The 24,774-nt window shown below is 52.2% G+C and overlaps 1 protein-coding gene across 7 annotated transcripts; it reads left to right on the top strand.

The window, feature by feature from the left end:
- Window positions 1-8,187: 8,187 nt before the first annotated feature.
- Window positions 8,188-24,151, top strand: ABCD4 (ATP binding cassette subfamily D member 4). Of its 7 annotated transcripts, XM_028506105.2 has the most exons (19): window positions 8,188-8,339; window positions 11,750-11,868; window positions 12,021-12,148; window positions 13,307-13,446; window positions 14,611-14,727; window positions 15,051-15,176; window positions 16,166-16,216; window positions 18,058-18,152; window positions 18,399-18,520; window positions 18,616-18,707; window positions 18,869-18,958; window positions 20,442-20,650; window positions 20,818-20,909; window positions 21,510-21,546; window positions 21,899-21,948; window positions 22,333-22,385; window positions 22,672-22,748; window positions 23,375-23,490; window positions 23,656-24,151. In XM_028506105.2, the coding sequence occupies exons 1-19, from the start codon at window positions 8,302-8,304 to the stop codon at window positions 23,722-23,724; spliced, it is 1,821 nt and encodes a 606-aa protein (XP_028361906.1). In that variant the 5' UTR covers window positions 8,188-8,301; the 3' UTR covers window positions 23,725-24,151. The 7 variants fall into 7 exon arrangements, with proteins under 7 accessions (XP_028361906.1, XP_035868008.1, XP_035867985.1 ...); XM_036012088.1 differs by lacking the exon at window positions 11,750-11,868 and having other exon boundaries at window positions 8,264-8,339; XM_036012115.1 differs by lacking the exons at window positions 11,750-11,868; window positions 12,021-12,148 and having other exon boundaries at window positions 8,198-8,339.
- Window positions 24,152-24,774: the final 623 nt, after the last annotated feature.

Raw genomic sequence — 24,774 nt, 5'->3', positions numbered from 1 at the left:
GCCCCTTCTCTGACAAAGGACTTGTTGCCCAGCTGCTGGGAGTGCAGTCAACAGATAGCCTTCAGCTGTCAGTCCCTTCAAGGACTGCCTCAGCCACAGAGTGAATTTGCCTAAGGTCATGACTTTCCCTAGGTAACCCATATCCAAGGACTGATTAGAGCCAAGTAGAAAGGCAGCAGCTGCCCTGGCTGGTGTGGCTCAGTGCACTGAGTGCCAGCCTGCAAACCAAAGGGTCACGGGTTCAATTCCCAGTCAGGACACGTGCCTGGGTTGTGGCCAGGTCTCCAGTAGGGGGCGTGCGAGAGGCAACCACACATTACTGTTTCCCTCTCTTTCTCCTTTCCCTCTCTCTAAAGATAAATAGACAAAATCTTTGAAACAAAAAAGGCAGCAACTAAGATGGGCCACTTGAGCTTCACAGTTCCCCCCAGCACTGACAGAGGCTGTCATCAGACCTGCGTCTCAGCTTGACTTCTCCCTCCACCCCTCTCCCTTGCTTCCTTCCCTTCCCTCCCACCGATGTGGTCCAAGAGCATTCTCTGTGGCCCCTGAGCGTGTCGAGCACCCCAGGGTGTGCGTCCCAGAGGACTCAACCTGTGATGTCCTATAGTTTGTTTTATTTTGGTTTTTTAGCACTATAACTAATATTCAATATCATTTTATTTGTTTATTGTGTGTATCTGCTTAAGGTCTATAAAGGCAGGGACTCTGTCTTGAAACTGCTGTATCTCTGGCACCTAGAACAATGCCTGGTACGTACAGAGTAGAAGCTCAGTGAATGTTGAGTGAATTCTCATGGCCACCACGGGCAGCTCTTCACAGCTGTGGGTCTGGGCAAGAAGTCTCCCCGGAATGTGCCACCCCGGCAGGCAGATTCTTTAAAGCTGAAAACAACGCAAGTCCAACAAACCCAGGAAAAGTATTCTACCTCCCCTGTCCTGCCTGACGAGATTCAGTTAGAAAAACCTGCGTCAGGAAGGCACTGCAGCATATTCGCCTTAGCGCATAGGATGAAGTGCGGCGGCAGGGAGAAGCCCAGCAAAAACCTGTTCTGCTGGAGTCCCCTGTGTCCCATTATTTCCAGGGGCCCCGGAAAGAAGCTGTCTACCAACTGTTTGCTCTTTCTCCCCTTCCTGAGTCCAAAATCACGTGTATACCTAACTTTCCTCACTGCCTTGGGAATGTCCATGTTTCTGTGACTTCCCGTGTGCACATGCTAAAATTCTACTTTCTCCTGTATGTCTCTTATATGTCTCCTGTCTGTATGTCTGCTGGATGTCACCTGAACTATTCAACCGGGCAGAAGAAACGAACAGGTGAGAGAAGAGTTTCCCAGGCCCTGACACTGCCCTAAGATCACTCTTATAGTTAGTGTCCTTGAGTGATTTCTTTTTTTTTTTTTTTTTTTTTTTTTTTTAAAAAGATTTTATTTATTTATTTTTAGAGAGGGAAGGGAGGAAGATAGAGAGAGAGAGAAACATCAATGTGCGGTTGCTGAGGGTTATGGCCTGCAACCCAGGAATGTACCCTGGCTGGGAATCGAACCTGGGACACTTTGGTTCCCAGCCCGCGCTCAATCCACTGAGCTATGCCAGCCAGGGCTTGTGATTTCTAGTCTAAAAGCTCCAACTTAAAAAAATTAAGATTTTATTTATTTATTTTTACAGAGAAGAGACAGGAGGGAGAAAGAGATGGGGAGAAACATCAATGTGTGGCTGCCCCTCGCACACTCCCTACTGGGGACCTGGGGACCCTATTGGGAAACCCAGGCTCGTGCCCTAACTGGGAATCAAACCAGTGACCCTTTGGTTCACAGGCCAGAGCTCAATCCAACAAGCCACACCAGCCAGGGCATTATTTATTTATTTTTAGAGACTGGGGAAGGGAGGGAGAAAGAGAGGAAGAGAAACATCTGATTGGTTGCCTCTCAGGGGGCCTGGCTCACAACCCACGCATGTGCCCTGACTGGGAATTGAACCCGGTGACCTTTCCGTATGCAGGTCAACGCCCAACTCCCGGAACCACACCAGTCAGGGCAAAGCTCCAACTTTTTAACAAACACGTAGCCCAGGGGCAACGTCCTTCTAGAGGATTTACTTCTGGAGTGGGAATAAGCCCAGATGGTTTCAGCTCTGGAAGACTTGACAGCAGGGGTCTGCTCAGCTAACAACTTTATTCCTCCTGCTCTGTCCTCCTTTGGTCTGAAAACAAATTTAACAGGCTGGTCTCCTATGTGGAAGCTGCCATGGGTCTTTGAACCAGTGATACCTCAGGGGTTTCAACCTGGCATTCCTAAGGAAAAATTTCAGATGAAGTAGTTATCGTTGAGTATTCTTGTAACAGAGTGAAAGGCTGGCTTTCTCTGCTTCCGTCCTAATCCTAGCCTGCATTTTTCTCACGGCCTACAGGCTGAACAGCTCCTGCTATAGATAGGCTAATCAGAGGAATGCTGCTTGAGGCTTGAGGTTTTGCAAGAACAGCCCCTTGTCAGAAGGTGCCTCTCCAGAAGAGGTGGAGAAATATGTTCAATCTAATGACTGTTTATCAAAGATTAACAGGGTCCTTGAGACCAGACTCAGGTCAACAGGCGTCGATGGGCCAGGAGCACAGAGATTTAGAGATTCTGGGTCCTTCGTTGGCTCTCTCCTGGTGCCTAAACGTCTGTGTTCATCACTCACCTCTTGCCCCCTCCTTCTCCTCCCCTGACATAAAAGAAGCCTGAATTCCAGGTTCTCTTAAGATGGATTTGAGGAAGACCTAAGGCCCCACATCGTCTCAGGCTGGCACCTTCTCAATCAATAGCCCTCTCCTTACTCCAAACTCCGGTGGTTTAAGTATTGGCCTTTGAAGTGTTGGCCACACAGACCTTGAATTGGTAACATTTTCACAGTTTCATCTTTTTCAGTAATATCTCCTGAAGGCCATAAGTTGTACCATCCTAATTATATGCCCAGGGAAACTGGGGTCAGAGGAGTAGCTTCATTCATCCCCAAAGGGTTCGATGAACATCATCTGTGCGCCAGGCACCGGGTGGGGGATGGCAGGATACGAGGATGACTAGACAAGGTGCGGGAGGCAGGCAGAAAGAGCCCTGCAACTGAGCCGTGAGCCCAGAGCTGGGAGGGCCAGAAGATGAAGTGACTGTTTCTGCCCCGGGCAACAACTTCTGGGAAGGTTTTATTATGTAGGGGGTGTTTTTTAAAAACCCACTTCCAACATGCAGGCTCTTTTGTTCAAGCTGTCGTTTGCTCTCTCCATTTCTTACATCTCTAATGCTTACAGATCCAATCATTTTCAGTGGGTGCATATTCATGCATGCACAAACGTGCTTTAAAAATATGAAAAAATATGGAATATGCTTCTTTTAAATGTAATCATATGTTGACTCTGTCCAAGTATATTCATTGCAGCATTCTATGTAAAAGCAAGAGATTATAACCCACTAAAATGTTCAACAGTAAGGAACTGAATAAATAGTTCCTCTTTGCAAAGAATTACTATGCATGAGGTAGGGCTGTATAATATGGAACAATCTCCAAGATATACTATAAAGTGTAAAAAGCAAGCTGCAAGACAGAGTGTTTGGAAGGAAAAAGATAGCCCTGGCCACTGGCTTAGTTGGTCGGAGCATCATCTTGTGGCGCCAGGGTTGCTGGTTTGATCCCTGGTGGGAGCACATACAAGAATTAACCAACTGATGTTTCTTTCTCTCTCTCTCTCTCTCAATCAATAAATTAAAAAATTTTTTAAATAAAAGGAAAAAGATAGGGGTGTGTGTGTGTGTGTGTGTGTGAAAAATAATCACACATGCAAGCTTGCACATGAATGAAACATTTGTGGAATGATTCCTAAGAAATAGTAAACATCAGTTGCCTCTGGGGTAGAACACAGACTCATTTTCCATTATGTGCCCTGTCATATGGGTGAAATTTTTTTACCACGTGTTTTCAAATTTGTCAATTAAAAACAAACCATAGTCACCCTGGATTGAAGAATCATCCCACAAAGCAAAAGGCCACCGGTTCAATTCCCAGTCAGGGTACATGCCTGGGTAGCCAGCCAGGTCCCCCAGCTGGGGGCCTGGAAGAGCCAACACAAAGGATAGATGTTTCTCTCCCTCTCTTTATCCCTTCCTTTCTCTATAAATAAATAAATAAATAAATAAACTTTTAAAAAACCCATAATCAATAACATTGTTATAACTATGTATGGTGTAGGATGGGTACTAGATGTATCAGGGTGATCACTTCATAAATTACATAAGTGTGTAACCACTAATGTTATACCCTGACACTAATATAATAGAGTATGTCAACTGTAGTTGAAAAATTAAAAAGTATATATATTTACTGTGCCCTTACTAAGTGCTTCTGGACAATGGAGACACGGTAGTAGTGAATATAGTAGGCAGGGCATATCTTCATAGAGCTGATAGTCTAGAGAGAGGGCATTACTGAAGTAAACACACAAAATGAAAATATGGCCCTGGCTGGTGTAGCTTGGTGGATTGAGTGTGGGCTGCAGACCAAAGGGGTGGCCGGTTTGATTCCAAGTCAGGGCACATGCCTGGGCTGCGGGCCAGGTCCCCAGTGGGGGCCACACGAGGCAACCACACATTGATGGTTCTCTCCCTCTCTTTCTCCCTCCCTTCCCCACTCTCTAAAAATAAAATAAATAAAAACTTTAAAAATATATGATAACAAACCCTGATAAGTGCTATCAGGAGAAAAATGGGGTGCTATGGGAAGGAATAATACAGCCCTTCTCAGAGAGGGTGGTCCGGAGAGGACTTTCTGGGGACAGAAGGAGGAGCAGAAATTCACAGAAGGGTGGAGGGGCACAAGGTTGTTTCCTGGTCCCTAAAGAAATGGGAGTGGTAGGCGGGACCAGGCAGCAGAGCCTTTTGAAGCACTGTAGGGTTTTAGGGGAGGTGTTAATCTGGTTTACATTTTTGCAGATTCCCCTGGCTGCTTTGCAGGAACCAGGTTAACAGGAGCAAGAATGCAAGTGGGAAAACCAGTTATGAGGGTTTTGCAGAAGGACAGCAAAGAGATGATACTGGCTGGCCTAAGCTGGTGGAGGAGGAATCTATAGATTAAAAAAGTCTCAAAAGATGTATGGATCGACTGCAATATGTGGACCTTACTTGAATTCTGATGTTTTTTACTTTAGTAACAACAACAAAAATCATGACACAATTGGACATTTGAACACAGGTTATTTGATATTAAGGAATTCTTTTTCTTCTTAAAGATTTATTATTTATTTTTTTAGAGAGAAAGAAAGGGAAGGAGAAAGAGAGGGAGAGAAACATCAATGTGTGGTTGCCTCTTGCACACCGCAAACCGGGGACCTGGCCTGCAACCCAGGCATGTGCCCTGACTAGGAATCAAACTAGCAACCCTTTGGTTTGCGGGCCTGTGTGCAATCCACTGAGCTACACCAGCCAGGGCAAGGAATTATGTTTTTAAATGTTAGGTGTTTCCTTAGATTTCCCACTATCCCCACTGCAGAACAAAAGAGTTGGAAATTATCTAAAAGATAATTTTCAGCTGATACATTAATGAATGATATATATATATATGATTTTGTTGTTTTTCATTATAGTAATTCCTACACATATATTTATATCTATATTTTCATAGTTGAGATCATACTTTAAATCCAGTTGGAATGGGAGCAATACTTTTGAAAGCTGATGGTAATATTCAGTGTTCAGGAGCCCTGGGGCAGAATGCCTCTGCACCAAGGCAGAGCACTTGTGAGAGTGAAAGGCAGCAAGAGCTCTAAACCTGGACTGCCCTCGAGAGGTGAGGTTGCTTGCCTTAATTCTTTGGTTGCTTTATTAATTTTTTATTGAATTTATTTGGGTGACACTAGTTAAGTACCTAGTTAATGCAATTATATAGGTTTCAGGTGTATAGTTCTATAGTACATCATCTGTATATTGTATTGTATTGAGGCCTTGTTAATTTTTCAGAAATTGCATATTGACACAAAGTAACAAAGACATACTTGGGAAATCACACTTGAGAGTAAGTTAAGCTCTTGCCATCTCTAGGAGTCACTCGGTTATCTTGTCTTCCACAAAGTCTGGATTCGCCTTGTCCCTCCCCCTGAGTTGGATGGCCCTCGCTGTGGCTCTGGGACAGTGCTTCTTAATACTGGGGAGTGGGGAGGAATTTTGCTCCTCCCCACTGGCACCCCCAACCACCAAGGACAATTGGCTATGTCTGGAGAAGTCTTTGGTTGATAGAACTGGGTCGGGGGAAGAATCCAGTGGGTAGAACCCAGGGATACTAAACATCCAACAATACACAGGACAACCTCCCCACTCCCTCAACAAAGAATTATCAGGCCCAAAAAGTCAATGGTGCCGAGGCTGAGAAACCTTTCATAGCACTTCATAAAGACAACTGTAATTGCCAACTAGTTGGCCTTCTCAGCTAGACAGCCAGCACCCTGAAGGCAGGTGATACGGGACTCTTGGTGAGTAATTGACAATGAGGGCTGAAGGAAGATGGGAAGCTCCATTCAGACTCAGACTTAGGGACCTGTGAGATCATGCTGCTTGCTTTCTTGAACCATTTCCCACCTCCCCTTGGGTACCGTAATGAGTTCGTTGATAAGCATTTCATTCTTCAATATCTAACAAATACTTATTAAGCACTTATTGTATACTATTAGTATTCTAACGTCAACGGATGGTCATTGGTGCCAATTCAACGGCAACAGGAATCTCCAATTTGGGATGTGTTGAAAGAGCTGACTTTGTTCCGTGCAAACAGCAGGACAGCATGGCTGTGGAACAGCTCGACAGTGTTTCAGCTCTGCTCCAGTGTGCTCCGGTCTGCTCCTGTCCATGGCGTTTCAGCTCCAGTCCTGCGGGCTTATACAGAGAGAAGTCCCTGCCCCTTGTCCCTGATGGGTGGTTCTTATGCAAATGAGGATTCCAAATCCCCACAGTTTGATTGGTCGGAAAAACACAGCCTCAATTTATCGGAATGGAGCTGCTCTGATTAGTCAGTGGAGATGTTAATAAGGATATAGCTGCATAACTCCAGTTGGACAGGAAAAAAATCTTGGTATTATTGGTTGTAATACAATTCCAGGAACTTCTTTATAAGGGTAGGCTCACCAGTAGACACACAATAAAGGCAGGCATCTCGGTGTGGATGTCACACAGTTTAGTGCTTCTCCCTCAAAAGTGGGTTTTGTTGAGAGGCCCTTGTTTAGAAACATCTGGTAGGCTCTGGTTTTTCTTGTGGCTGTCTGTGTTTAATATCTAAGCCCAATCAGTCACCAGGAGCCCTTCTTGGTAGGTATTTTCTTTCTCAGGGGTTGACAACGAACAAGCCTTAGTCAAACTTTAAACAAATGAAGTTTATTTGTCAGAGAGAGGGAAAAGGAGGGAGAAAGAGAGAGAGAGACATCATGTGTGAGAGAAAACATTGACCAGCTGCCTCCTGCAGGCTCCCAAATGGGGACCTGGCCCTACCCAGGCATGTGTCCAAACCTGGAATCAAACCACTCACCCTTCAGTTCACAGGCTGGGGCTTAATCCACTGAGCCACACTAGCCAGGACTGGAGTTTATTCTTATAGAGGAAGGCAAACAACAAGCAAGGAAACAAGATAATTTCAGCGATAAATATTATGAAGGAAACATAGAATGATAGGTCTGGACGACAGTATCGTCCAGATACTGTCAGTAGGGCGAGCAGATGACTGTTGCACTGATGAGTGAACCAGGCATGGAAAGCGTCAGGCCTGGGGGAAGGGCGATCCAGGGGGAGGCAATCATAATTGCGAAGGCCATGAGCTGGAAAGAGTGGCTGGCCATTCAATGCAGACCAAGGTATGGACCTGATCACTTATGCCGTGAAAACGTTTGGATTTTATTCTAACTGCAATCGGAAGGTTGATTTCTGTTGTTAAAATATCACTACAGTTTCTTTGGGAGGATATATGAAATATCTACTGTATTTAGAGTCTAAACTACTTGTCATAAAAAGCTTAAGTCCCATTTCTCAGCTACCTCTTGTGAAAGAGGAAACCTTCCGTATCCAGAAGAGGGCGCTCTAGGCACCGGCTCGACAAAATGTAGTGCTCAGCACTCTTTGGTTCTTTTAGAGAAATCGGCCGCTTCCGGGAGTGGCCACCCCGCCCAGCGCCGTCCTCTCTATCCGCCCGTATCTGTGGTCGTCGGGGCCCCGCCCCTCCCGAGCGGCCGCGCGCCGCTTGGACTCTGCCCGAGCTGTTCCCGGGGCAGCCGGGCTAGGGGTGGACCGCAATCTGGGTCATGGCAGTCCCGGGGCGTGCGTCGGGGGCTGCCGCCAGGTAAGCAGGGCAGCTGGGAAGGAAGGTCGGCCCTCAGGGCGTCCTACTCGGCTCTATTCCATTCCGCTCGCGACCGCGGCGCTTGAAGAGCCGCCGTCCCCGCGGAAGAGGAGCTCTCGAAGGGGCGCCCACGCTCCCTCCGATCCGAAATCGCCCTCCAGCTTCGCGAGAACTCTTGCCATCTCCTGCACCCTGGATGTGGGATCCTCTCCCTCAGAACTAGCCCTCTCTTTACTTCCCCCCTCCCTGTCTCCCTTCGAGTGCACGGAATTGAGTTGTTCATCCCTCTCGGTTCTTTGGCACACTGTGGCCCATGGCCCTTCTTGTGTTTTACCACCTTCTGCCCTTCGTCCCTTCTTTTCAAGTCCTTGTCACTCCCCTTCTCAGACATACGCTCTGGTGTATTAAAGGAGGGTCTTTGCAGCCCACCTTACATACGTTTGCGTAGGTGTTACCTTGGCAAATACTGGTTTTGAATTCATGTAAATGATAATATGCTGTGACTTTTAAAGAGACTTTTAAAATTCAGCATTGCGTCTTTGAGATCATAAGTGCTATAGTAATCTAGTTTTCACCTCTGAGTGCTACACGGTGCTGCCCCGAGTGCATTGGATCTTACTTTACTTACACATTCCCCTAGAGATGGACGCTTAGATTCGATTAACCACCACAAACCGTACTGGCACTTGTCTCCCTGTAGGGTGGGGGTGATTTTCTCTGGATTAGCCACCCCAGGGTAGAATGCTAGTCATACCTATTCTGCTAGATCGTTCTCTAGAATGGTCACACTAGGTTATAGTCCTGAGGGCATGGAGTAAAGATTCCTCTTTCCCCTTATCTACCCCCTATCTCTGTCCCGGACCGCCCAACTTTTGTGGTTTTCTAATGTTTATGCATGTAAGGTGGTATGGTAGTATCCCACTGTGTTAATTTTCATGTATTAAGCATTTGGGCTTCCTGGTTTCTGAATTGCCTATATCCTTTAATGTGGATTTCCTGTTTTCCGGACTTGTAGGAATTGTTTGTATGCTCTGGATTTTTAATTCCTTGTTGGTTTTACATTGTGCAAAATAGCTTCTCTAGGTTTTTGTTATTATTATTATTATTTATTTTAAATTTATTTTTAGAGAGAGGGGAAGGGAAAGAGAAATAGAGGGAAACATAAATGTGTGGTTGCCTCTCACGCGCCCCCTACTGGGGACCTGGCTCACAAGCCAGGCATGTGCCCTAGATGGGGAATTGAACCAGCAACCCTTTGGTTCACAGGCTGGCGCTCAGTCCATTGAGCCACACCAGCCAGGGCTACCTTCTTTAACTTTTAATTTAATCTATGGCATTGTATTGAACAAAAATGTTTACTTCTAAATTAAATGCATTCCATTTCCCATTTATAGTTTGTGATTTTGAGGTCTTCTCTAAGAATTGCCTTCCCACTATATCTTCATTAAGATATTCTTCAACATTTGCTTTTATTACTAAATATTAGTGTTACTTTCCCCATTTAGATTTTTTAATCCATTTGGAGTTTTTAAAGTTTTTGTAAATGACTTGAAGTAATGACCTCAATTTTCCTCCACCATTTTTAATTAATAAGGAACGAATTAATAATCCAAAATTAGAGAAGCTGTGTAGCCGAGTCAAGAGCACAGGTTCTGGGAGCCAGGCTGCCTGCGCCCGAACCCTAAGGCTGCCCCTTCCCGGCGGGTGACCCAGCGAGTTATTTCACCGCCTTCGCCTCCGTTCCTCATGCATAAAATAGGATATCGTCCAGCTCTGTTAGGGCCGTGACAGTTGAATTCATACATGTAAAACATGTACAGAACAGTACTGGGCACATAGTACATTTTAATAAATGTTGACAACTTTACTATTAATAGTTATGTTCTTTCTTGTTAACCTCTATTATGTGCTTGTGTAAGCATGGGCCTATTTTTGTTTGGCTGGTGGTGGTTTTTTTTTGGTGTCTCTGTCCCATTGTTTTCTTTGTTCCTGTGTTAATACCACACTTTGTTTCTACTCCAGCCCTGTAATGAGATATGTCATAATAATGATGATTTGGGTCTCTTCCTGCTCTTTTCCTGTTCTCCACAATTGTCCTAAGTTGTTCATGGACCTTTATTTCCATACAGAGTTCCTCAGAGAAGCCCGGCTTTGGGTTGGTATGTTGAATTTATAGGCTACTTTTGTTAGAAATGAGGTCTTTATCATTTAAGTCCTGCCAACTCTGTTCAAGTCTTCTTTCACATCCTATAATAGAGTTCTTCATTTTTCCTCCAAAACATCTTTTTTTAAAGATTTTATTTATTTACTTTTAGAGAGGGGAAAGGAAAGAGAGAGACAGAAACATTAATGTGTGGTTGCCTCTCGCACAACCCCTGCTGGGGACCTGGCCCACAACCCAGGCATGTGCCCTGACTGGGAATCGAACCTGCGATGCTTTGGTTCGCAGCCCGTGCTCAATCCACTGAGCTACACCAGCCAGGGCCCAAAACATCTTATATATTCTTTTTTATTTTAAAGAAAATTCCTGAACAACAATAAAATAATTTAAATTTTTTTAAAAAAGAAAATTCCTGGATAGTTTATAGTTTTTCTGTACTTTTCTTACTTTTGTAAATGACATTTTCTCTTTTTTTTTTAGCCTTTTTTAAAAGACTTATTTATTTATTTATTTATTTTAGAGAGGGAAGGGAGGGAGCGGGGAGAGAGAAAAATCAATGTGTGGTTGCTGGGGGCCGTGGCCTGCAACCCAGGCATGTGCCCTGACTGGGAATCAAACCTGCAACACTTTGGTTCTCAGCCCGTGTTCAATCCACTGAGCTACACCAGCCAGGGCTGTAAATTACATTTTCTTTCTACTTCCTAGTTGATGATTGTTGGTATGGAACACTATTGATATTTGTATGTTAACCCTGTATCTGCCTTGATTTCTTTAATTTCCAGCATTTTGTCTACTTATTTGCTGTGTTTCCTTTGTCAATGATCACATCATCTGCAAATAATGACAATTTAGTCTCTTCCTTTTCGATCCTTCTACCTCATTTCTTTGGCCTGCTGTGTTCCTTTAGCCAGGACCTTAAAATCCTTGATGAATGGGGCTTCCTTGTCTTGTTTGTGACCGTAAAGAGGATGTGGCTAAAGCTTTTTCATTAACTATGTTTTTACTGTAGACTTTTGGTGAATAACCTTTTATAGCATTATTCAACTTAAAGAAATTCCTTTCTATCCCCAGTCTGTTCCCAGCCGAGCGCCTGCATGGCCAGAACAGTCTCCCCCCGCCCACCCGCACCCCCGACCTGCGCCCGCACCCCCCCTCCCCCTGCCAGAACAATGCAGCTGAGCTTGGCAACTGCTCTGTGGGGCTCAGCTGCCCTCTTAGGTTTCTCTCTGCTTCTCCCTCTCTCCCTCAGGCCCAGGTTCGATCTGCAGTTCCTCCAGCGGTTCCTGCAGATACAGAGGATCTTGTTCCCCTCCTACTCCTCCCAGAATGCCTTGATGTTCCTCACCCTGCTGTGTGTGGCCCTCCTGGGTGAGTGAGCGAGCCCAGGCTGGACGGGGCCACAGGCTCTGGGTCCCTCTCCTTCTCCCTGGGGTGTTGCCGAGGCAAGGACTCAAGAGGAAGCCTCTCTGCTTCTTTTTGCCCCCCAGCCCTGATTTCTGACCCCTCTCTGCTCCCCCCAGAACAACTGGTGATCTACCAGGTTGGCCTGATCCCCAGTCAGTACTACAGGGTCCTGGGAAGCAAGGACTTGGGTGGGTTTAAGGCCCTGACGTTCCTGGCCGTCGTGCTCATCGTGACCAACTCCATGGTAAGGTCTTCTGCCTGTGCCTGCCCTACGCTCCAGCCCATCCTGAGCGGGTTGCTCCGTGGGGCTCAGTCACTGGGAAGCAGAGATCAAGCTGTGGGCGTGTCTCCTCCCTTTTCTAGCAACTTGAGGTCAGAGCCCTGCTTAGGGCATTGACCTTGCTGTTGGCCCACACGGACCAATCTTGAGTGTTTCAAGCTTCCAGGCCTAGGCCACAAGTTCTGGTTTAATTCAGCATTTAGCAGAAGTGAGCATTGTTCTCTTCATTCCCAGAACTCTTGCTTCTGGAAGCTCCGAGCACTTGAAAACCTGGGATCAGCAGCCAGAGCGGCTCTTCCTGTGTGGGGCCGGGGCTGTGACTCACAGGCACCTTGCCCTACCTCCCAGCTTTCACACCTGCAGTTTCCTTGCAGCATGGCGCCCTTCCCCCACCCTTCGTCCCCTGAGTCGATGCCTGCCCACTTTTCAGGGCTGCTCTGTCGTCACCTTCAAGTCCTCCTCGACTTTCTCCTCCATGTTTCCTCCACCAAGCTCTGTCCTTTCCTCTACACACTTAGTACTTCGAGTTTACCTCTGCTGTCACACTCCGTACACTCTTGCAATTGTCTGTTACCCGGTTAGACTGAGCTCTTTGCTGTTTTCCTCGTGCTTTGCACACTGGTGCTCCATACCTGGGGACTGATGAGTGCCGGGCCCTGCTGGGCAGGCTGCACCGCTTGTTCTCATGGTGCTTAGAGACGTCTTCTCACCCGCTGGCCCTTTGACCATCTCTGGTTAGTGAGCATCTGTGTATACAGAACCTTGTTCCGTGTTTTGGGACACATGAGTAAGAACGTAAATAGAATAGAAAACACTGCCCCCCGTCTCCAGAAGCTCACCTGCTCTCAGATTAAGACCGTGGAATGTCAGAAAGGGACTGGACACTGAAGGACTTTGGTAAGCCCTTCAGTGTCTGGTGAAGGCACGAACTCGTGAGTGAGTGAGGAAGGCACCGGCCCCGTGACGGCCGTTCAAACAAGCAGAAGTGCCAGGTGGGCAGAGTGCTCCGAGTGGGCTGGGGCTGGTCAGCAGGCGCTTCCTGCCAGCCCAGGGCTTTGAGCTGAGCCTCGCAGGAAGCCACTCTCCCTTCCCCCGCTCCCCCTTGCCTCCCCCACTGCACAGCTGAAGAGCTTTGACCAGTTCACCTGCAACCTGCTGTACGTGAGCTGGCGGAAGGACCTCACCGAGCACCTCCATCGCCTCTACTTCCGCGGCCGCGTGTACTACACCCTGAACGTGCTGCGGGATGACGTCGATAACCCGTAGGCCTCCCCTCGCAGCCCTCACTAGCCCTCACCAGCCCCTGCTTGGTGCTAGCTGTCCGGGTCAGCCCTGGAGGGTTTCTGGGGCAGATCCTGGAGATTATCTGCGGTTATCTGCAGGTGTTGACAGGAGCCACAGGGGAGGGTGCCCTGCAGAGCAGGCCTGGGGAGGCCGAGGGGCTGAGAACAGGGGCCTAAAGGAGGAGCACCCCCTTGTGTTCATTTCACAGCCCAACTTCCAGACCAGACCCCCTCTGCAGGGAGCCCCCTTGCCAGAAAAAGCTAAAGAACCAGCTCCCAGAGTCTCAGTAGTAAAAAATTTTTGTCTAGGACTCAGTCTAGGATTTAAATCTTAAAACTGTCACCTCCGAGTTTATAGGCCTTAAGTTCGCTAAGTCCTGGGTTCGCTTTCTGTAAAATGAGGACAATGGTAGCTCCTATCTCAAAGGACTTAGTGAGCGTGAAATAACATTCGTGTAACGCACACAGAGAGTTCCTAGCACATAGCAAGCATTCCAATGGAAGTTAGCTATTGCAGTTTCACAGGTGGGGAAGCTGGGGCCCAGAGGACACAGGTGACATGCCCATGTCTCTCGTTGGAAACGGGAGTCAGTGTGGCTCTGCTGGTGAGATAGGACATATGGGGTCTGTCCCCGTACTCATTCCCTCTCCACCCTCCCGAGCACTCTGTTGCCTGAGGGGACCTTCCCCCAGCCCAAGCTGAGCTTTGCAGCAGGGTTTTGTGGAGGCTACTACCGCTGCCTACCCGCTCCCCTGGGCCTCTTTATGGCTCAGCTTATGGAAGCTTCCACAGCCAGACAGCTAAAATGGGCCAGGCCCAGGCTCTCAAAAGAGGGAGAAGTGAGGTCAGTGGCATAGAGGAGCAGCTTCCCCGATCATCCAGGAGCTCACCTTGCCTACCCTCAGAACTGGATCAGGACTCCTGGGTGCCAAACCTTTCAGTTGTCGCTTTTTCTGAGTGGTAAACTGAGGCACCATGAGAAGCAGCTCTCTTTGAGGTCCTGAAGGTCTCATTGCCTCTGGGAAACCAGCCCTGGGCTGAGTCCCTCCCCCTCCAGGGTCTCTGAAAGGCAAGGTAATGTGGGGCTGCCTTAGCCTGAGCCCAGCTCCCTGGGTCCAGTTACCATGTGCCGTTGGTTCCAGGGACCAGCGCATCAGCCAGGACGTGGAGCGGTTCTGCCGGCAGCTCAGCAGCATGGCCAGCCAGCTGATCATCTCCCCCTTCACCCTCGTGTACTACACCTACCAGTGCTTCCAGAGGTGAAGCCGCTCTTCCTAGGGTCCCTCCTCCTCTCCTGCCGGGGGTTTCCCCAAATGTCCTTCACTCACACGGGCTGTCCCAGGTCAGGGTCCGGGAGAGGCCAGTCCCCCCTTCCTCCCACCAGTCTTGTCATTCTGCGTGCTTGGGCCCCTGCGCTTCCCAGAGTGTTTCAGTGTCACAGGGACCTGGCGCTCTGACGGCCACCATGCAGGAGCCGAGGCCTCATGGCGCTGCTGAGATTGGGAAGGGGGGCGGGAGTTGGGGCCGAGGCCTGCGGGGAGATGTGGCACACCCCCCCACCATCCCGCCCTCTGTCTTTCAGCACAGGCTGGCTGGGGCCCGTAAGCATCTTTGGGTATTTCATCCTGGGAACCGTGGTGAACAAAATGTTGATGGGGCCCATCGTGGCGAAGCTGGTGCAGCAGGAAAAGCTGGAGGGGGATTTCAGGTGAGTCTGCCGTGCTCGAGGCTTCTAGGCTGGGCGTAGTGGCTGAGCAGTGGGGTCTGGAGTGAGGCTGCGTAAGTTCAGGTCCCCCTATTCCAGTTACTGGCCATGTGCTCTTGGCTGAGGTCTTTAACCTGTCTGAACTCGGTTTCCTGTCCTAAAGTAGGGATGAACTGTGAGAATTGATGAGGTTATACATGAGAAGCACTGAGAACAGTGTCTGGTTGGCCATCGTCATCGCCATCTCTTGGCTTTCTCAGGTGCTTCATGCTTATTGACTTTAGAGACAGGGGAAGGGAGGGGGGAAAAGAGAGAGAAATATCCAGCGGTGGCCTCTCGCACATGCCCCGACTGGAATCGAAACCGCTACCCAGGCCTGTGCCCTGACCAGGAATCAAGCTTGTGACCTTTTTGTTTACGGGATGACTGTAGCCAGCTGAGCCGCCCTGGCCATGGTGCCCGCTTCTGTTTTAACCCCCGTTTCGGATCAGCTGAAAGATGCATCCCCCACCCTGTGCCTCACGGTCTCCGTCAGGCCCAGCCCTGGGAGGAGAACGTGCTAGGAGCACCCGTCCTCTCTGGAGAGGGCGAGGGGCTGCCCTGTCTGCAGGGCTCTCGCCACCCTGCCCAGGCCTGGGACGCTCCCCAACCCCCAACCCCTGTGACATTCCCCAGAAGGATAGGCCTAAGGCAGCCAAAGTTTCAAGGTGGAGCTGGACTCACCTTTATCTGGAGGTCCTTTTTTAATTTTTATTTGTTGATTGACTTTGGAGAGAGAGAAACATCTATTTGTTGTTCCACTTATTTATGCATCCGTCGGTGACTCCTGTACGTGTCCCGACTGGGCATCAAACTCGCAACGCTGGCGCATCAGGATGACACTCTGACCAGCGGAGCTACCCGGCCAGGGCTTGGAGGTCTCGATCCAGGCCTCCAAGAGGAGGGGTCAGTCCTGCCCATTGTCAGCACACATTTTCCTTTGGCCTGTCCAGGTTCAAGCACATGCAGATCCGTGTGAATGCCGAGCCTGCTGCTTTCTACCGGTGAGTCTGGTGGAAGTAGTTCCCCTCTGCCTCGTGGGAGCTACTGGTGGAGAGGGCGGGGAGGGAAAGCTGCATGGTACCACCCTCCCACCATCACCGAGCCCAGAGGCCCGGCGGCCTCACCCTGGGCCGTGACCCTCTCCCCGTATCTCCCACCGCCCTTGTCTGCCTCATTCTTGGGTCCAGGAATTTGTTTCTGGAGCCAAGGGTTCCTCTTGGTAGCCTGGCCTGGGGCCTGAATTCGCTCCAAGAATGAAATGGTGAATACCCTATCATCTTACCGAGGGCTGGAAGGCATGGCCTGTGCCTCTGTTTTCCCGTGAAATGGCTTTCTGCCAGGGCCTGACGTCCAAGGCTGCCCCGTCGTCTCTGCTGCGTAGGAGGGAACGAGAGCCTCTCACACGGGGTCGGGAGCCCTGCTCCCCAAAAGCATTGTGCAAGTGACGCCCAAGGGGCGCTGGGCTTGGTCCCCTGACAGCAGCACTGGGAAGTCCCCTTCCTTCCCTCAGGGCCAGGCAGCGTCCTGTGCAGCTTCCCCTGAGGCCTCCAGAGTCATGCTTTGGACTGGTAGGGTCGGCAGGCCTGGAGGTTTGTGTTTAAGGAGAGGGAGCTAGTCTTGGACGCCCTGGATCCAAGAGCCCTGGGTGGGACCTTTGCTCTTCTGCCAGTCTCTGGCATTTTGCACCTTCCACCACCTGGGGGCGCCAAGAACACTAGGACTGAGCTGAGGTTTGATTGTGTGGTGGGTAGGCCTGGGTCTGTGCTAAGTTTTTGGATTCTGCAGCCTCTGCTCGTGATACTCTGGGATCTGGGGAAAGCAGTTGGTTCTTGGAGCTCTGCGTATGTTCTTTTTTTAAAGATTTTATTTATTTATTTTTAGGAAGAGGGGAAGGGAGGGAGAAAGAGAGAGAGAAACATTGACGTGGGAGAGAAACATCAGTGTGTGAGAGAAATGATTGGTTGTCTCTCACACACCCCCAACTGGGGACCTGGACCACAACCCAGGCACATGTCCTGACTGGGAATCGAACCAGCAACCTTTTGGTTCTCAAGGCCAGCACTCAGTCCACTGAACCACACCAGCCAGGGCTGGGTATATTCTTCTGTGGCCTCTCTGTCCATCATTATGCAAATTCTGGAATACCCTCTCTATTCACCTCCAGCTTTTTCTGCCTAAAGAATTTCTGTCTGCCCTTGAAGCCCCCAGTCGCCTCCTCCTGAGAGCTTTCCCAGCCTTCCTTAGTGGTCAAGCCTGTCTGTTGCCACAGCCTGAAGGTGCTCTGTGTAACGCTTCCCATGTTCCGGGTGGAGAATGCAGAGCGCCTGCCTACCCCCTAACTGGGAGCTTCTCCCACACGGGGACCGTGTTACCACCTCCTCGTCACACTGGCTGACTAGCACAGAGCCTGCCACGTAGTGACCGCTCCCTGTACCTTTGTGTGATAAAGCAGCTGCTGTGTATTGGGGCCCCTTTTATGCCTCGCACTTTATATTCAGAAATTCTCACTCTAGCCTACTGCGTAGGTTACTATAAGTTGCATTTTACAGATGAGAAAACTGAGACTCCCAGGCTTAAGTAACGTGTCCATGTCACCCAGCTAACCAGAACTGACCAGAGCAAGGGTTAGAACCAGGTCTGGCCAATCTAGAGTTCAGGTTCTTTGCGCAGACAAGACCACGTTGAATGAATGAAGCGATAAATAGGTACTGGTGTTAGGAAGGGTCAGCAGTGAAAATCATTTGGGCGGGCTTGGTCCCTAAAGGAGGGTGTGGTGAGGGGCAGGGTCCCCAGCCCGGCCGAGGTTCTCCAGCCCCGCAGCCATCCCAGCCTTTCTCATCAGAGCCGGGCACGTGGAGCACATGAGGACTGACCGCAGGCTGCAGAGGCTCCTCCAGACCCAGAGGGAGCTGATGTCCAAGGAGCTCTGGCTGTACAGTAAGTGGGGGAGCCAGGCAGGCAGGAACCACAGGACCGGGGTAGTCCCCGCCCTCACCCCTCCCCGCTCTTCCTCTCTGCACGGGTACATTTGCTCTGATGAAGGAATGAACCAGGCGGGGCATTGCCTTCGCCACGTGTGTCCTCAGAAGCATGTGGGTCCAGGGAGCAGATGGCCCTGCTTGGCTTCCCGCTCCCCTGGGAGCACAGAACTATTCCTGGAGCTCACACGGGTGTCTTCTGCAGTGGGTATCAACACCTTTGACTATCTGGGCAGCATCCTGAGTTACGTTGTGATCGCGATCCCCATTTTCAGTGGTGTTTATGGAGACCTGAGCCCCACAGAGCTCAGCACCCTGGTCAGCAAGGTGAGAACCCTTCCTGGTGACGCCTCGTGCCACGCCCCCCCCCTTTGGCCCAATGGGAGCCAGGGCCTGTGCTCACTGCCCCCCACTCCATCCAGAACGCCTTCGTGTGCATTTACCTCATCAGCTGCTTCACCCGCCTCATCGACCTCTCCACCACGCTCTCAGATGTGGCTGGTTACACACACAGGTGAGGCTGCATCCACCCCTCTAGTTCTCGCACAGACAAAGCGCGTGCACTGGGAGACATGGCTGAATGAGAAAAGGAAGAGAAAAACTCCCCATATCCCAGCGGGCATAAGAGAGGAAGGGCCCCCAGCCCCCTGCCTCAGGTTCTCACTTCTTGCCCAGGATCGGGGAGCTTCAGGAGACCCTGCTGGACATGTCCCTGAAGTCCCAGGATGGTGAGACCCTGGACGACAGTGAGTGGGACTCACCCAGGTGAGCGCTAGGCTGGCGGCGCTGGCATTGGTTGAGAACGCAGGCTCTGGAACTGCCCGGGCGGGGTTCAGCCAAGAGCCCTGTGCGTTCCCAGCTGGGCAGCGGAGTTGTGCAGAGCGAATGAAAGAAATCCGTGTCTTGTGCCAGGCGTGGTGTTGCTGCCCTGGCATCTGTTGTGTTAATTCCCACCCTCCCGCCCCCCCCCCCCCCCCCCCAGCCGATGGAAGCAAGTGCCATGCCTGCCTGGGCCTGAGATGAAACTAGAATCTGAAGAGTTGCCCTCCTCTTCCTTTTCTGCCTCCTCCTCCCTCTACCCCTGCCCTGTGCCTCTCCTCGTGGCTTGTCTGGTCTTTGCACGCTTCGCTCGGGCCTGGAGATGTCTTTTCTCGTGGACCTCTGCAGGCCGTGGTGTTTCTGACCTTTCTGTGCATTAAAGCTTTGTTCCACGTCCTCACTGTCCTTCTCTCTGAGAGAGGACATTAGCGTTCGCCTTCCCTGTAGGGTTGTGAGGACCGGATGCCCTGGCTTAGAGAAAGTGCTTAGAAAGTGGCTACAGGGTAAGCTTCTGAAAATGGGAATCTTCTGAATTCCAGGACGCAAACTTTCTTAGACACTAAAGCCTTGACGGCTGCCCTGTTCAAAATCCAGGCTTCGTGCAGCTGTGAGCCCAGAGGCTGGTGTGCTGGCGCTGGGACTCTGGGAAGCCAGGGCTGCCATTCTCGGGGAGGTGGGCGTCCGTGGAGAGCCAGAAACCCCGAAACCCGGTCGTATCTCTGCCCGTTCTCATCCTCTTGTCACGCTCTGACGCCCTGGAAACTCACCGACCTCTGGATTAGACAGATTCAGCTCTGTGGCCTGAGCAGGTTGCTTAGCCGCCTGGCTCGGTTTCCTCATTGGCCAAGTGGTGCTGATATTTGCCACTCATGAGCGCTGAGACTGACTGGCATTGGCCACGCGTGGGCCGGCCTCTGCGCAGCCTGGCGCAGGGTGGGCGCCCCCGCTCCACCTCGGTGTTGGCGTGCTCAGGCCGCCGTGACCGGTTACCGCTGGCTGGGCGGCTTAGACCACAGACACTAGTTTCTCACAGTCCTGGAGGCTCGAAGTCCAGGTGTCGCAGGGTGGTCTCCCCTGGGGCCCCCCTGGGGCCCGCCGCCCTGGCTTGCAGGTGGCTGTCCTCCCGCTGAGTCCTCGCTCGGCCCGTTCTCTGCGTGTCCACCGGCACCTCTCCCTCTCCCTCTCCCCGAGGGAGCGCCCGTCGCACTGCATGAGGGCCTCCCTCTAATGCAGTCGCCCTTTGAACACCCTGCCCCGGATGCAGCCACGTGCCGAGGTGCCAGGGGTAGAACGTCCACGTGTGAACCTGAGGGCACGGTTCCGCCCGGAACTGCCCCAGTCCAGAGGTGACGTCCGCAGGAGAAGAGCTTCCCCCGGGCAATACTGACCCCGTATCTGCCCCGTGCCCTGCCCCCTGCTCTAACCCCAGGGCCCCAGGACGGCCGGCGACAGAGCCAGCAGACACGGCTTTTCTCCTCGAGCGGGTCTGCATCTCTGCCCCCTCCTCCGACAAACCCCTGATCAAGGACCTGAGCCTGAAGATCTCGGAGGGGCAGAGCCTGCTCATCACGGGGAACACGGGCACCGGCAAGACCTCCCTGCTCCGGGTCCTGGGCGGCCTCTGGGCCAGCACACGGGGTGAGGACCAGCCGCCCTGTCCCTGCGCCAGCCTTGGCCGGTGTGTGTGTGTGTGTGTGTGTGTGTGAGAGAGAGAGAGAGACCCAGCCTTTTTTGTTGGGGAGAGGGGTGAGAAGCAGTCACCTTCCCTGGGAGGTCCCAAAACGGAGGTCTCTCGGGCTCCGTAGGCTCAGTGCAGATGCTGACGGACTTCGGGCCCCACGGGGTGCTGTTCCTGCCGCAAAAGCCCTTCTTCACCGACGGGACCCTCCGGGAGCAGGTCAGCCGGGACCCACCTCCTCCCCACAGTGGGACCATGGGCAGTGTGACAGGTTCAGCCCTGGGGAGCCAGGGGACAGGAGGAGGGTAATGACACGGCCTGGGTCCCGGAGCTCCCTGGCTCGAAGATTGCCAGGGCTGGCAGAAGTAGGTCTACAGTTGTAATACAAATGAATAGTACAATCGTTGATGAATGCTAATACAGGAGTAAGCTGGGTTTGGCATGCTCACAGCCATGCACCTACTTTTGCCCACCCTGTGTTTTACCCACATCCGTGGGTCGGGGCCAGGTACCCTGTGGGGGCTGCAAGTGAAAGGCCACAGCGTTTGCTGAACACCAAGGTCGGATTCCGGGGGCCCTGCCCTCAGGAAGTTCAGACTCCCCCTCCAGACACACGTCTGGAGGTCGCAGTGACCCTGCCCCGCTGTGTGTCGGCCCGGCCTCCTACTGGAGCCTCGGCCAGGGGCTCCGCACTCTCCGCACGGGGGTGTGGGGGCCTGTCCTCCGGCAGTTCCGGGGCTGCTTCTCGGGGATGGTGGGCGGTGTGGGCCCACCGAGGTCCTAAGCCAGTCCTAAGTCGGTGGCTTCTCCTTTTACCAGGTGATATATCCCCTGAAGGAGATCTACCCAGACTCAGGTGAGCGGGGTCTCCTCACGGCCTGTCTTCCCACCTCAGTGGTCCCTACCCTTCCTGACTGCCGCCTCACCTGTGCCTTTGGGAGGGCCTCCAGCCAGGCGGCCGGGTTCAGGTTGGGGCCCCCTCCTCCTCCTCTGACGGTTTACTCTTTCGGGGTCGTGCCCTGACCTCGTTTAGCTTTGTCTTCCCCTCCGTGAGCACCAGCTGGGGGAAGGGAGTGGTTCCTCCCTTCACCTGCCCTCCCCCCTTAGATCTGTGACCCATCACCTCAGACCCCCAGCCCCGGGCCGCAGCCCATCTGTTCGGTTACCTGGAAGGAGCTGGCGTCTTGAAGGAGGTCTCTGTTTCGCAGGTGCTACTGATGACGAGAGGATCGTGAGGTTCTTGGAGCTGGCGGGCCTGGTAAGTGCGGGCAGGCCCGGGGCCCCGCCTGCCCCGGAGCACCGACCACTGTCCCTGAGCTGGGGCGAGGGGAATGGGAGTGCAGAGTGGCGGAGGGCCCTGTGGCCGGGCGTGGGCAAAGAGGGGACACACTCTGTGGACTTGGACACAGTAATAAAACCGTTACTGATGAGACAACATGCGTTGTCTGGTCACCACGCTCCAACAAGCGTGAACGACATAGCTGACAGGCTGTTCCTCTCTGCCTGGGTGTGCTGCCCCCACCGCCCCCACCTTGGTGCCCCTCTGGGGTTGTAGATCTGTCCCAGGCCTGTGTGCAGTGGGTGGGGACTGAGGTCGGGGATGGGCACTCTGACGGACATCGTTTCTCCGGCTGTGTTGCAGTCCGACCTGGTGGCACGGACAGAGGGCTTGGACCACCAGGTCGATTGGAACTGGTAAGGAGGGGGTTGGGGTGCTCAGAGCCACTTCCCCGAAGAGAGTGGGTCCCAGAGGTCCAGGGAGGGGGTAGAGTGCGTCCAGGTCACACGCCCCGGGGAGCAGGGCTTTGGCCTCACCTTGTGTGGGCAGCAGGGCTGTGGTCGACGAGGGAAGTGGCGTCCGTGTGTCCCGGGCCGGCTTCTCTGCAGCGAGAACCTTTTCATGCCCAGACCCGCTCTAGGCAAAAGCCCAACTCCATACACCCTCTGCCCTCCGGTGGCCCTCTCCTGTTCCCCTTCTCAGGTATGATGTTCTGTCGCCTGGGGAGATGCAGAGGCTGTCTTTCGCTCGGCTCTTCTACCTGCAGCCGAAGTATGCAGGTGAGGTCTGCCTTGTCAGTGTGCTTGCCAGGTGCCGTGAGTGCCCACAGGTGCAGCAGCGTGCGCTCATGCGCACCTGGGGCGGTGTCGTAGCGTAGGAGAGCCCATGGGTGGCTGTCCGGGCCCCTCTGTCCCTGCAGGAGAGGGTGGCAGGGCTCTGCCCACAAGGCGGCAGTGCGTGGCATCCTCAGTGCGGTTCTGGGTGTGTCACTACAAGCTTTCTGTCATCTCAGCCACCGGCGCTGCCTTGAGAGGGCCTGCAATATTATGCTCTGTGACCCGTGAGCAGCCATCCCCCAGCTGTGCCTGGCAGAGAGGTGGCAGGTGTAGACTTGTCCAAGGACTGGCATCCTTGGGGGAACCAGCGTTCCCTGGATCGGGTGGCGCTGGGCAGTGTCTGGTGCCGATCCGGGAAGCTGAGCAGTTTTGCCCTGCTGCTGGCCAAACGCTTCCGAGATGGAGCTTGGCCTCTGCTCCTCTGGCCCGTGGTCTCTCTAAGGCAGGGTTCCCGTGGGCCCGAGAGCTTGCTCCCCGGCTCCCAGCCGGAAGCAAGTGTGGGCTGAGTTCAGGAGAAGCAGGTGCAGGCGGGGCAGCCCTCCATCTCCTGCCGCCGGTTCCGCCCCCAGTGCTTGATGAGGCCACCAGCGCCCTGACCGAGGAGGTGGAGAGCGAGCTCTACCGCATCGGCCAGCAGCTGGGCATGACGTTTGTCAGCGTGGGACATCGGCGCAGCCTCGAGAAGGTACCCGCGCTTGCAGGACAGCTACGGGTCTTCCAGAGGCCCCTCAAAATGGGGCGTGGGGGTGACAGAGAGGGCAGGGAGTGGATTCCCCCTGCCCCCCCCCCCCCCCCCCCCGTCCTTGTGGCCAGGGCAGCCTGACCTCTGCATGGCGGCGATCTCTTGTAGTTTCACTCCTTGGTTTTGAAGCTCCTCGGAGAAGGAAGGTGGGAACTGACCAGAATCAAAGCGGAATGAAGCCCAGGAGGTGGCTGACCACCAGGAGACCCCAGCTCGGGGCTGGTTGGCAGTCCCCAGGAGACACCCACGGCCCCAGGTTCCCCTCACAGGTTCTCTGCAGGGAGTGCTGGCAGCGTGGGTCTTGCTGGGTGCGGCCTCCAGGGGGCGCTCCGTCCCGCCAGACCTGCTGCTGCTGCCTCGGCCAGCGCTGTGTGCAGTGGAAGAAAGGATTCTTCACTTCCAGTCGCTTCGGGGCTGTTTTCTAAGGAACCTGCCGGTGCGGGGCCTGCGGTGAATGAAGGGCCGGCGTGAGAGAACGTCAGACTTGGGTCCGGAGACCCAGAAATCTTTTTATTCGGTTAAATTTTGTAACAGTGGATTTTTAACTTGAATCAGCATTTGGATTTTATAACTTTTTTTAATAAAAGAGAAACATTTTTAAAATCTGCTGCTTTCCCCCTTCTCTTTCTTCTCCATTCTAAGACAGTTGTTTAAACTGAATTTCCGGACCCGTGTTGGAGAGCCGGGGGTGGAGGGACAGCGCCTGCTCACGCCGGAACCCTCCGCTCCCGGTCCCGGCCTCCTTCCGCGTCGCCCTCTCCTCTGTGCCCGTGGTCCCTCCGGGGCGCCCTTGGGGTTCGTTGCTGTTGTTTTGATCTGACCCACCTAAAAATCCTTTCCCTTCAAAAAAAAATGCAAGGTTGAGATTTTTCAAAAATAATGTATATTAAGGACCAAAAACAACCAGTTGAAGAGACAAAACCTCAGAACCACAAAAGCATGAGACAGTCCTTATTTCTAGAATGGTGTTCCCCGGAACTCAGTTATCAGAGTGTCACCTTCATGGTTTTAGCTAGATATCTGTACTTGTACTGTTAATGACTTAATATTTTTAAGGTTAGCTCACTTTTTTTATTTTTAAAGATTTTACTTATTTTTAGAGAGGGGAAAGGAGCCTAGCGAAGACCCTCAGTCCCAAGGTGCTCGGCATAGATGTCTGCCATAGTGTCCCCTTCAGGCGAGCCTGGCATCTCTGCCCCCTGACCCCGGGCCCCTGGCCCATGAAGT

The sequence above is a fragment of the Phyllostomus discolor genome, chromosome 1 (assembly GCF_004126475.2).
Source record: "Phyllostomus discolor isolate MPI-MPIP mPhyDis1 chromosome 1, mPhyDis1.pri.v3, whole genome shotgun sequence".
NCBI classification, from domain to species: Eukaryota; Metazoa; Chordata; class Mammalia; order Chiroptera; family Phyllostomidae; genus Phyllostomus; species Phyllostomus discolor.
This window is presented reverse-complemented; position numbering and strand designations above follow the sequence as displayed.

Excerpts from the sequence above, each read along its gene's own strand:
- ABCD4 (XM_028506105.2), top strand. The coding sequence starts at position 8,302 with ATGGCAGTCCCGGGGCGTGCGTCGGGGGCTGCCGCCAG. Across the intron at positions 21,547-21,898 it reads GGAGATCTACCCAGACTCAG|GTGCTACTGATGACGAGAGG; the intron begins GTGAGCGGGGTC and ends TCTGTTTCGCAG. Across the intron at positions 21,949-22,332 it reads TCTTGGAGCTGGCGGGCCTG|TCCGACCTGGTGGCACGGAC; the intron begins GTAAGTGCGGGC and ends GCTGTGTTGCAG.